Below are 13,443 nucleotides of genomic sequence, written 5' to 3'. Positions count from 1 at the left end.
TACTGTTATGCATATTACATCAGGCTAAAATATTCATACATTGTTTTATGACATCTGAACTGAACCTATAGTCAAAGAGGAAAAAAAAAAAATCTATTGAAAATACACTATATATACAAAAGTATGTGGACACCCCTTCAAAATTGTGGATTCAGCTATTTCAGCCATACCCATTGCTGACAGGTGTATAAAATCTAGTACACAGCCATGCAATCTCCATAGACAAACATTGGCAGCAGAATGGCCTTACTGATGAGCTCAGTGACTTTCAATTTGGCACCGTCATAGGATCCCACCTTTCCAACAAGGCAGTTCGTCAAATATCTGCCCTGCTAGAGCTGCCTCGGTCAACTGTAAGTGATGTTATTGTGAAGTGGAAACGTCTAGGCGCAACAACGGCTCAGCCGCAAAGTGGTAGGCCACACAAGCTCAGAGAATGGGACCGCAGAGTGCTGAAGTGCGTATCACGTAGAAATGGTCTATCCCACTCACTACAGAGTTCCAAATTGCCTCTGGAAGCATCATCAGCAAAATAACTGTTTAGTCGGGAGCTTCATGAAATGGGTTTCCACGGCCGAGCAGCCGCACACAAGCCTAAGATCACCATGTGCAATGCCAAGCGTCGGCTGGAGTTGTGTAAAGCTCGCCACCTTCGGACTCTGGAGCAGTGGAATCGCGTTCTCTGGAGTGATGAATCCCGCTTCACCATCTGGCAGTCCTACGGAAGAATCCGGTTTTGGCGGATGCCAGGAGAACTGCCCCAATGCATAGTGCCAACTGTAAAGTTTGGTAGAGGAGGAACGATGGTCTGCGGCTGTTTTTCATGTTTCGGGCTAGGCCCCCTAGTTCCAGTGAAGGGAAATCTTAACGCTACAGCACACAATGACATTCTAGACGATTCTGTGCTTCCAACTTGGCAACAGTTTGGGGAAGACCCTTTCCTGTTTCAGCATGACAATGCCCCTGTGCACAAAACGAGGTCCATACAGAAATGGTTTGTCGAGATCGGTGTGGAAGAACTTGACTGGCCTGCACAGAGCCCTGGCCTCAACCCCATTGAACACCTTTGGGATGAATTGGAACACCGACTGCGAGCCAGGCCTAATCGGCCAACATCAGTGCCCGACCTCACAAATAGTCTTGTGGCTAAATGGAAGCAAGTCCTCGCAGGAATGTTCTAACTTTCTAGTGGAAAGCCTTCCCAAAACAGTGGAGGCTGTTGGGGGGCCAACTCCATATTAATGCCCATGATTTTGGAATGAGATGTTTGACGAGCAGGTGTCCACATATTTTGGGTCATGTAGTGTATCAGTACATTGATGAGCCAAATGGATTAAGAAATTAAACAGGGTGGCAACTGGTACGCCTATTATACTTTCTATACACCTATATGCATAATCTATTTCATTTGTGCCTTTAATTTGACTTCCAATGGGCATATACAGAGAAAGGCTATCATCTGTGTTGACAGGATTAATTGTAGCCCGCTCTCATTCTGCAGTTCCTTTCATTAATTCTGGTTCAATTCATTTTAAAAACAGCTTGACACTGTAGCATGAACCAATTAGCCTAATTTGGGCGGAGGGAGAAAACACATTCTGAGGTACCATTAATGCAAGCTAATTCTCTGCATGACCACCTTTTTCAATCATTCAGCCCCTTTCTTATTGTAGGCATGCTGAGAAGCCCCATGATTGGCAGGCCCAATGAGGGCAGAGAAGCAGCTAAAATGAATACCATTATACTCTCTCTCGCTCTTCTTCTCTATATGCAAGAGGGGATTCACCTTTTTAGAAATGCTTCTTAGTCAATACACTCTTCGAAAAAAGGGTTCCAAAAGTGTTCTTCGGCTGTCCCCATATGAGAACCCTTTTTGGTTCCAGGTAGAACCATTTTTGGTTCCAGATAGAACCATTTTGGGTTCCATGTAGAACCCTCTGTGGAAAGAGTTCTGGAAAGGGTTCAAATAAAATACAATTGTATTTTTCATATGCTTCATAAACAACAGGTGTAGACTATCTTTAAAACGTTAAAATGGACCATGATAGATCCTTAGTGATGTGGACACCGAGGAACCTGAAGCTCTCAACCCGCTCCACTAAAGCCCATCGATGTGGATGGGGGCGTGCTCGGCCCTCCGTTTCCTGTAGTCCACGATTAGCTCCTTTGTCTTGCTGACTTTGAGGGAGAGGATGTTGTCTCTAACCTCCTCCCTATAGCTGTCTCATCGTCGTTGGTGATCAGGCCTACCACCGTTGTGTCATTGGCAAACTTAATGATGGTGTTGGAGTCGTGTGCGGTACGCAGTCGTGGGTGAAGAGGGAGTAGAGGAGGGGACAAAGCACACACCCCTGAGGGGCCCCCGTGTTGAGGGTCAGCGTGGCGGATGTGTTGTTGCCTACCCTCACTACCTGGGGGTGGCCCGTCAGGAAGTCCAGGATCCAGTTGCAGGGGGAGGTCTTCAGTTCCAGGGTCCTTAGCTTAGTGATGAGCTTGGAAGGCACCATGGTATTTTTATTTGTATTTATTATCACAGCAGCTACTCTTCCTGGGTCCAGCAATACAGTTATACATTTTAAAAACATTACAATACATTCAAAACAGATTTCACAACATGTTAAGTGTGTGCCCTCAGGCCTCTACTCTACTACCACATATCTATAACACAGGCTGATTGGTCGGCTATTTGAGCCAGTTAAGGGGGCTTTACTATTCTTAGGTAGGGGAATAACTTTTGCTTCCCTTCAGGCCTGAGGGCACACACTTTCTAATAGGCTTAAATTGAAGATATGGCAAATAGGAGTGGCAATATCGTCCGCTATTATCCTCAGTAATTTTCCATCCAAGTTGTCAGACCCCGGTGGCTTGTCATTGCTGATCGACAATAATACTTTTTTCACCTCTTCCACACTTACTTTTCTGAATTCAAAATTACAATGCTTGTTTTTCATAATTTGGTCTGATATACACTACCGTTCAAAAGTTTGGGGTTACTTAGAAATGTCATTGTTTTCGAAAAAATACAAAAAAACAATGTCCATTAAAATAACATCAAATTGATCAGAAATGCAGTGTAGACATTGCTGATGTTGTAAATGGCTATTGTTGCTGGAAACTGCATATTTTTTATGGAATATCTACATAGGCATACAGAGGCCCATTATCAGCAACCATCAGTCCTGTGTTCCAATGGCACGTTGTGTTTGCTAATCCAGTGGGAGGCCCCGGTGCACAACTGAGCAAGAGGACAAATATATTAGAGTGTCTAGTTTGAGAAACAGGCGCCTCACAGGTCCTCAACTGGCAGCTTCATTAAATAGTACCCACAAAACACCAGTCTCAACATCAACAGTGAAGAGGCGACTCCGGGATACTAACCTTCTAGGCAGAGTTGCAAAGAAAAAGCCATATCTCAGACTGGCCAATAAAAATAAAAGATTAAGATGGGCAGTCTGAGATATGGCTTTTTCTTTGCAACTCTGCCTAGATGGTTAGCACCCCGGAGTCGCCACTTCACTGTTGATGGTGAGACTGGTGTTTTGCGGGTACTATTTAATGAAGCTGCCAGTTGAGGACCTGTGAGACGCCTGTTTATCAAACTAGACACTCTAATATGTATTTATCCTCTTGCTCAGTTGTGCACCGGGGCCTCCCACTCCTCTTTCTATTCTGGTTAGAGCCAGTTTGCGCTGTTCTGTGAAGGGAGTAGAACACAGCGTTGTACGAGATCTTCAGTTTCTTGGCAATTTCTCACATAAAATAGCCTTCATTTCTCAGAACAAGAATAGATTGATGAGTTTCAGAAGAAAGTTATTTGTTTCTGGCCATTTTGAGCCTGTAATGGAACCCACAATTGCTGATGCTCCAGATACTCAACTAGTCTCAAGAAGGCCAGTTTTATTGCTTCCTTAATCAGCACAACAGTTTTCAGCTGTGCTAACATAATTGCAAAAGGGTTTTCTAATGATCAATTAGCCTTTAAAATAATAAACTTGGATTAGCAAACACAATGTGCCATTGGAACACAGGACTGATGTTTGCTGATAATGGGCCTCTGTACGCCTATGTAGATATTCCATTAAAAAAAACAGCCATTTCCAGCTACAATAGCCATTTATAACATTAACAATATCTACACATCTTCTGATCAATATTATGTTATTTTAATGGACAAAAATTTGCTTTTCTTTCGAAAATAAGGACATTTCTAAGTGACCCCAAACTTTTGAACGGTAGTGTACTTGGATGTGTAGTGTCAGCGTTTGTTGCTGGCATGTCATGCCTAAGTTTGCTAATCTTGCCAATTATAAAATCCTTAAAGTAGTTGGCAATATCAGTGGGTTTTGTGTTGAATAAGCCATCTGATTCAATGAATGATGGAGCGGAGTTTGCCTTTTTGCCCAAAATCGGTGCTCCAAAGCTTTTTACTATCATTCTTTATGTCATTTGCCTTTGTTTCATAGTGTAGTTTCTTCTTCTTTTTATTCAGTTTAGTCACATGATTTCTCAATTTGCAGTACATTTGCCAATCGGTTGTACAGCCATACCTATTTGCCATCTCTTTTGCCTCATCCCTCTCAACCATCAATTGTTCAATTCCTCATCAAGCCACAAGGATTTAAGAGTTTTTACAGTCATTTTCTTAATGGGTGCATGCTTATTAGTAACTGGGATCTGGTTGCTCGTCATTACACACCACGGACCAACAAATATTCTTCACATCAACAACATAGGAATCACTACAAAACGTATTGTATGACCTCTTATACACAATATTAGGCCCAGCCTTTGGAACGTTGGTTTTCCTAGATATGGCTACCATATTGTGATCACTACATCCGATGGATTTGGATACTGCTTTCAAACAAATTTCTGCAGCATTACTAAAGATATGATCAATATATGTTGATGATTTCATTCCTATTCTGTTTCTAAGTATCCTGGTAGGTTGATTGATAACCGGAACCAAGTTGCAGGCACTAGTTACAGTTTGAAGCTTTCTCTTGAGTGGGCAGCCTCATGAAAGACAGTCAATATTTAAATCACCCAGAAAGTATACCTCTCTATTGATATCACATATATTATCAAGCATTTCACACGTGTTAACCAGATGCTGACTGTTAGCACTTGGTGGTCTACAGCAGCTTCCCACCAGAATGGGCTTTAGGTGAGGCAGGTGAACCTGTAGCAATATTACTTCAACAGTATTTAACATGAGATCCTCTCTAAGCTTTACAGGAATGTGGTTCTGAATATAGACCACAACGCCGCCCCCGTTGGCATTTCTGTATTTTCTGTAAATGTTATAACTTTGTATTGCTAACACTGTATCATCAAAGGTATTATCTAAGTACATTTCAGAGATTGCCAGAATATGAATGTAATCTGTTACTAGCAAATTATTGATTTCATGAACCTTGTTTCTTAAGCTACATATGTTAACATGGGCTATTTTTAGCACTTTTCTGGGATGCTTGATTATTTTTCTTGCTTTACTGGGAAGCGTAGCAGAGGTAGACATACTCAGGTTATTTTTATTAGTACAAGGTGAGCTGCACACAGTGGACTTCCTACTAGGGCACACCACCTCAGTGCTAACAGTATTACTCTGGTTCATAGGCATATGATTACTACATACAATAGCTGTAGGATCAGCAGAGGCATTCCGGGCAGTAAGTGGGACATAAATTAGGTTATTTACATTGTGTCTTCCAACGCCCCTAGGATAAAGTACATTTGCTGAAACATTATGACAACTCAGCGGAACAATGGTAGGGATTAAATGAGCTGGACTTGGGTCATTGAACGCTGAACTTTAGTCAATGAACAGCATTCTCACATAGGTGTTCCTCTTGTCCAGGTGGGAAAGGGCAGTGTGGAGCGCAATAGAGATTGCGTCATCTGTGGATCTGTTGGGGCGGTATGCAAACTGGACGTAGAACCAAAAGGGTTCTACCTGGAACCAAAAAGGGTTCTTCAAAGGGTTCTCCTATGGGGACAGCTGAACAACCTTTTTAGGTTCTAGATAGCCCCTTTTTTTCTAAGAGTTTATGCATAGGCAAATTGACTAGCATCAGTTCAACTAGAAAATAATGGGCCAAATCTGATACATTATTATGAGAATTTGGCTAACAGTTATATGCAACCAGTTTTCAGGATACAACAGGGAAGTGAGGGAACTAGTTCATATGGATAATCTCCATTAGGAATGCTTTTGAGTCCAGGACTAAGCTTAATTTGTGTGCTAAAAACCACCCCATAGAGTACAGTGACAGCACTCTCAGGGGAGTAGTTGATGTGCATTACCAAAGGTTAGAGTTGCTTGACTATAGGTCTAGGCTGTTTACCTTGTGGCTGTCTGCTAGGGTGGAAGATCTGCAGGTCAAAGGGCTGAGCGCTGGTCTTCTGGATCACTGTGACGTTACGGCCCGTCCACTTGTTGGCACTGGCCAGCGTGTTGGTCCTCCAGTCTGTCCAGTAGACACTGCCTCCAAACAGGGACACGGCGAAGGGGTGTGACAGGTACTCATGTCCCCTTAGGATCTCTATGACCCCACTGCCATCGTACAGTGCAGAGTAGATGGCATCAGAGCTGTGAGAGGCAGAAGATATGATAGGTGACTATACAGTATCCAGCCAGAGTAAATAACATACAGCTCAGATAAGATGGCATCAGAGCTGTTAGAGGGAGAAAACATGATCGGGATGTCATTAGATTGTCTCTTTCCAGTATAAAGACAGAGATACAGTATATGCAGACTAGCCAGGTAGAGTAACCATGGAAGTACAATACATTGCAGCGTAGATGGCATCCGAGCTGTTATAGGGAAGAGACATGGCGGTATGAATGTCATCATGAGTTGCCATGGTAGCCTAAATACATTACAGCTGCTTATTTACTTGGTACATGAACAGCATTCTCACAATTTAAAGCACAGTTCCCAACTCCACCGTTATAAGGTAAAATAGCAAGGAAGGTGTGTTATCAAATCAAATCAAATCCAATTTTATTGGCCACATGCGCCGAATACAACAGGTGCAGACATTACAGTGAAATGCTTACTTACAGCCCTTAACCAACAGTGCATTTATTTTTAATAAAAAAGTAAAATAAAACAACAACAAAAAAGTGTTGAGAAAAAAAGAGCAGAAGTAAAATAAAATAACAGTAGGGAGGTTATATATACAGGGGGGTACCGGTGCAGAGTCAATGTGCGGGGGCACCGGCTAGTTGAGGTAGTTGAAGTAATATGTACATGTGGGTAGAGTTAAAGTGACTATGCATAAATAATTAACAGAGTAGCAGCAGCGTAAAAAGATGAGGTGGGGGGGCAGTGCAAATAGTCCGGGTAGCCATGATTAGCTGTTCAGGAGTCTTATGGCTTGGGAGTAGAAGCTGTTGAGAAGTCTTTTGGACCTAGACTCTGCGGTAGCAGAGAGAACAGTCTATGACTAGGGTGGCTGGAGTCTTTGACAATTTTGAGGGCATTCCTCTGACACCGCCTGGTATAGAGGTCCTGGATGGCAAGAAGCTTGGCCCCAATGATGTACTGGGCCGTACTCACTACCCTCTGTAGTGCCTTGCGGTCGGAGGCCAAGCAGTTGCCATACCAGGCGGTGATGCAACCAGTCAGGATGCTCTCGATGGTGCAGCTGTAGAGTTTATTGAGGATCTGAGGACCCATGCCGAATCTTTTCAGTCTCCTGAGGGGGAATAGGCTTTGTCGTGCCCTCTTCACGACTGTCTGGGTGTGTTTGGACCATGATAGTTCGTTGGTGATGTGGACACCAAGGAACTTGAAGCTCTCAACCTGTTCCACTACAGCCCCGTCGATGAGAATGGGGGCGTGCTCAGTCCTCTTTTTTTTCCTGTAGTCCACAATCATCTCCTTTGTCTTGGTCACGTTGAGGGAGAGGTTGTTATCCTGGCACCACACGGCCAGGTCTCTGACCTCCTCCCTATAGGCTGTCTCATCGTTGTCGGTGATCAGGCCTACCACTGTTGTGTCGTCGGCAAACATAATGATGGTGTTGGAGTCGTGCCTGGCCATGCAGTCATGGGTGAACAGGGAGTACAGGAGGGGACTGAGCACGCACCCCTGAGGGGCCCCCGTGTTGAGGATCAGTGTGGCAGATGTGTTGTTACCTACCCTTACCACCTGGGGGTGGCCCGTCAGGAAGTCCAGGATCCAGTTGCAGAGGGAGGTGTTTAGTCCCAGGATCCTTAGCTTAGTGATGAGCTTTGAGGGCACTATGGTGTTGAATGCTGAGCTGTAGTCAATGAATAGCATTCTCACGTAGGTGTTCCTCTTGTCCAGGTGGGAAAGGGCAGTGTGGAGTGCAATAGAGATTGCATCATCTGTGGATCTGTTGGAGCGGTATGCAAATTGGAGTGGGTCTAGGGTTTCTGGGATAATGGTGTTGATGTGAGCCATGACCAGCCTTTCAAAGCACTTCATGGCTACAGACGTCAGTGCTACGGGTCGGTAGTCATTTAGGCAGGTTATCTTAGTGTCCTTGGGCACGGGGACTATGGTGGTCTGCTTGAAACATGTTGGTATTACAGACTCAGTCAGGGACATGTTGAAAATGTCAGTGAAGACACTTGCCAGTTGGTCAGCACATGCTCGGAGTACACGTCCTGGTAATCCGTCTGGCCCTGCGGCCTTGTGAATGTTGACCTGCTTAAAAGTCTTACTCACATCGGCTACGGAGAGCGTGATCACATAGTCATCCGGAACAGCTGGTGCTCTCATGCATGTTTCAGTGTTGCTTGCCTCGAAGTGAGCATAGAAGTTGTTTAGCTCGTCTGGTAGGCTTGTATCACTGGGAAGCTCGCGGCTGTGCTTCCCTTTGTAGTCTGTAATAGTTTTCAAGCCCTGCCACATCCGACGAGCGTCAGAGCCGGTGTAGTACGATTCAATCTTAGTCCTGTATTGACTCTTTGCCTGTTTGATGGTTCATCGGAGGGCATAGCGGGATTTCTTATAAGCGTCCGGGTTAGAGTCCCGCTCCTTGAAAGCGGCAGCTCTACCCTTTAGCTCAGTGCGGATGTTTCCTGTAATCCATGGCTTCTGGTTGGGGTATGTACGTACGGTCACTGTGGGGACGACATCATCGATGCACTTATTGATGAAGCCAGTGACTGATGTGGTGTACTCCTCAATGCTATCTGAAGAATCCCGGAACATGTTCCAGTCTGTGCTAGCAAAACAGTCCTGTAGCTTAGCATCTGCGTCGTCTGACCACTTTTTTATTAACCGAGTCACTGGTGCTTCCTGCTTTAGTTTTTACTTATAAGCAGGAATCAGGAGGATAGAGTTATGGTCAGATTTGCCAAATGGAGGGCGAGGGAGAGCTTTGTATGCGTCTCTGTGTGTGGAGTAAAGGTGGTCTAGTGTTTTTTTTCCTCTGGTTGCACATTTAACATGCTGGTAGAAATTAGGTAGAACGGATTTAAGTTTCCCTGCATTAAAGTCCTCGGCCACTAGGAGCGCTGCCTCTGTATGAGCGTTTTCCTGTTGACTTATGGCCTTATACAGCTCATTCAGTGCAATCTTAATGCCAGCATTGGTTTGTGGTGGTAAATAGACAGCTATGAAAAATATAGATGAAAACTCTCTTGGTAAATAGTGTGGTCTACAGTTTATCATGAGATACTCTACCTCAGGCGAGCAAAACCTTGAGACTTCCTTAGTATTTGATTTTGTGCACCAGCTGTTGTTTACAAATATACACAGACCGCCACCCCTTGTCTTACTGGAGTCAGCCGTTCTACCCTGCCGATGTAGCGTATTGCCCGCTAGCTGTATGTTATCCATGTCGTCGTTCAGCCACGACTCGGTGAAACATAAGATATTACAGTTTTTAATGTCCCGTTGGTAGGATAACCGTAATCTTAGGTCATCCAATTTATTTTCCAATGATTGAAGATTGGCTAATAGGATTGATGGGAGCGGCAGTTTACTCGCTCGCCGTCGGATCCTTACAAGGCACCCCAACCTACGTCCACGATATCTCCGTCTCTTCCTCATGCGAATGACGGGGATTTGGGCCTTGTCGGGTGTCTGTAGGATATCCTTCACGGCCGCCTCGTTGAAGAAAAATTATTTGTCCAATACGAGGTGAGTAATCGCTGTCCTGATATCCAGAAGCTCTTTTTGGTTATAAGAGACGATGGCAGAAACATTATGTACAAAATAAATTACAAATAACGCGGAAAAACACACATAATAGTACAATTGGTTAGAGGGCTGTAAAACGGCAGCCATCTTCTCCGGCGCCATTCATATGTAAGGATATCAAGGATGTGTGATTGTCAGTAATATGTTTTGGAAATGCTGTAGAATGTAGATCTTGAAAGCTTATTGTCACAATAGAAGGGGAGTTTTACATGTGATGTATTCTCATCATGTCTTTCTGTGGTTACAGCACATTTAGATAAATTGGCCTTCTGTTTGCTGTAACTGAACTACTGTGTACAATCAACCAACTTGTCCCTATAGGAGATGAGGCAAAGTAGATAACATGCCATTCATACTGATGACATATGTGCATCCAAATAGGCATCAGTGCAGCCCAATTAATGTTCATCACAGCTGTGCTCCCATCTTGATAGGTTGTCAATGTAAGTACGAATCTGTTCTTAATTTACCTGCAAAGGTTATAAGTAAATAAAGGTTACATAAAATATTGTTTTGTGTGTGCGACCTACCGAGCGTCCGTCCACACGATTCTCTTCTCCAGATGATCCAGAGTTAGTCCATTGGGCCAGGCTCCTAGCTCCATGTCCTTGAACACTATGTGTCGTCCTCCGCCGCTCATTGAAGCAGCCTCGATACGGGGGAAGGTAGCGTCCCAGTCTGTCCAGAACAGGATTCTAAAGACATTAAATCAATCAATCAATCAATCAAGAAAAGGAATGTAGAAATATCTTTTTACATCAACAAAGTGCTCTACAGTAACCAGCCCTAGACCACAGAGAGCAAGCAGAAAACCCAAAACAATAAAACCCATTCAGATGATCCACCGAAGACTGAGACTGAGACAGGAATACCTGGGATAGGATAAAGTAATCCATCTACCACCCCCTTACACCACCCCCCCAAAAAAGAAAAAAAAAAACAGATTGTAAAGTGGTTATCCCACTGGCTATAAGATGAATGCACCAATTTGTAAGTCGCTCTGGATAAGAGCATCTGCTAAATTACGTAAATGTAAATGTAAATGTCTACTTATGCAAGGACATTAATAAAGAGGACTTGAAGAAAAAGCCTCCATGGAAGAAAAAAATTCATGATTAAGATAATTTGAAAACAGAACGGAACTAGGCGACATAAACTAGCCTAGATACTCAAACCATGTGTTGAATACAAAAGCAAACATTGAAGATTCCGTTTATTATTTGTCACAGCCTGATCTGTTTCACCTGTCTTTGTGATTGTCTCCACCCCCCTCTAGGTGTCGCCCATCTTCCCCATTATCCCCAGTGTATTTATACTTGTGTTCTCTGTTTGTCTGTTGCCAGTTCGTTTTGTTTCATCAAGCCTACCAGCGGTTTTCCCCTTTTTCCTGTCTTTCTCAAGTTCCTGGTTTCCCGGTTTTGACCATTCTGCCTGCCCTGACCCTGAGCCTCCCTGCCGTTCTGTACCTTGTCACACCACCCTGGATTATTGACCTCTGCCTGCCCTGACCTTGAGACTGCCTGCCGTTCTGTACCTTTTGGACTATGATCTGGATTACTGACCTCTGTCTGCCCTTGACCTGTTGTTTGCCTGCCCCTTGTTTTTGTAATAAACTTTAGTTACTTCGACACTGTCTGCATCTGGGTCTTCTCCTGAAACGTGATATTATTCCTATGGAAAACCAAGTCTAAAGTCCTTAATCAATTTAGTAACGGTTTTCAGTGTCCATTTTTCAGCCCTTTTTCATTGGTTTATCAATGTAATAGCACTGCAAACTAGAATAATTACATACAGTGTGTATAGCAGGAAGTGGGACTCGTAAACACACACATTGGCAGCAGTCTGTGGATCCTAGAACAGCACCAAACAGACCAGTGTTTCACAGCATCTGTGATGTTGGCTGGAACAGGAAGCCATCTGGTTTTTATGACCTTCTACAGCTCAATGAAGCCTGTAAATGAACACTGGTGATTACTTTGACCATCAACAGAGTCATGTCTCCCAAACACGGCTACTATCCTGCTTTTGTCCACCAAACCAGGCAAGAGACCCGACCCTGTAGGAGCGCAGGCTTAAATTAGGCACTGATGACAATGAAACGTCCTTGTACAGATCAATAGCCTTATTCATTGGATCAGGCCCCTTAGATCAATGGCTTACTCTTTTGAGTGGATTCAAGTAATTATGTTAGAATTATTGCTCTGGTGAGGAACTTTGCCTGTAGGCACCGACATCATCCATTAATCCTAATGTGTTCTCCTCTGAAACGCAGTCATCCCTCCAAAATGTGCCGTGCAGGAGAGAATATACGATCAGATTATTAATTTCTTATGACTACTTAATTGATTTTTATGAATGTCTGGAAGTTGTTTTAAAACAAAATAAACCAAATTAATTTTACGATCAAATAAAAGTAATTCATCACTATGTATAAATAGAAGAACTAGGCAAACACACTATAATAAAAACCATTTTATTTTTGTCTTTTTCATCCAACATTGTGCCTGTCAGATTGTTCAGAGATGAATTGAAGGCTTGAAGCAATGTATTAAAAGAGAAAAAGTAAGAGTGGTAAAGTGCATGAGTCAGGGAAGAGGAAAAGATCACTTGTCATCACTAGAATGGAGTCCACAGTATTATTATCGATGTATTCTATATTTGTATCCTTAATGGACCCTAACATAGCAGACATCGTCACACATCAAGGGAGAAGGAAGTAGAAGAATATGAAGGGTGTTGTTTTTTCTTATTATGATCTCAACCCTGATTGATTGTGTACAGTATGTGAGTCAGACCTGTATTCAAATAGTATTTGTTTTCTTTAAAATAGTTTACCTGTGCTTTATTGAGCTTGTCTGGCCCAACAGAACCAATTGAATAATCCCCAAAGTGTAAAATATGCCCATTTGGCACTCCAGGCAGGCTGAATCAAACATTCAAAGAATTTGAAAGAAAACAAAGACTATTTGAACAAAGGTCTGATGTGCGTAAGCACTCACCCTTGTCCTGGGTCCAGAGCGATGGCCCGTGGATGCTCCATCCCTCCAGCTATCAGTGTGGTCCTCATCTCTCCATTCAGCCTGGCCACCTCAATCTGGTCCAGGTTACTGTCGATCCAGTACAGGTTCCCTGCTATCCAGTCCACCGCCAACCCCTCTGGAGTGGCCAGCCCATGCTGCACAACCACCTCAATCCCTGTCACACCTGATGGAATACCAACCACAGGACCATGATCACCACTACACCACCCGGTTAGACC

General features: G+C 43.6%; 1 protein-coding gene across 1 annotated transcript in view; it reads right to left on the bottom strand.

Annotated features, from left to right (window-relative positions):
* Window positions 1-13,443, bottom strand: part of LOC121536153 (low-density lipoprotein receptor-related protein 1B) — a 189,014-nt gene that overhangs the window by 131,907 nt on the left and 43,664 nt on the right. The window contains exons 12-14 of the mRNA XM_045206691.1: window positions 13,184-13,388; window positions 10,715-10,879; window positions 6,348-6,592 (exon numbers count right to left, since the gene is read on the bottom strand). Of these exons, the coding sequence (XP_045062626.1) occupies window positions 6,348-6,592; window positions 10,715-10,879; window positions 13,184-13,388 (615 nt within the window). The remainder of the gene's footprint in view (window positions 1-6,347; window positions 6,593-10,714; window positions 10,880-13,183; window positions 13,389-13,443) is intronic.

This window comes from Coregonus clupeaformis, chromosome 23, assembly GCF_020615455.1.
Source record: "Coregonus clupeaformis isolate EN_2021a chromosome 23, ASM2061545v1, whole genome shotgun sequence".
Classification (NCBI taxonomy): domain Eukaryota; kingdom Metazoa; phylum Chordata; class Actinopteri; order Salmoniformes; family Salmonidae; genus Coregonus; species Coregonus clupeaformis.
The sequence above is the reverse complement of the archived record's forward strand: the minus strand, read 5'-3'. Positions and strand labels throughout refer to the sequence as shown.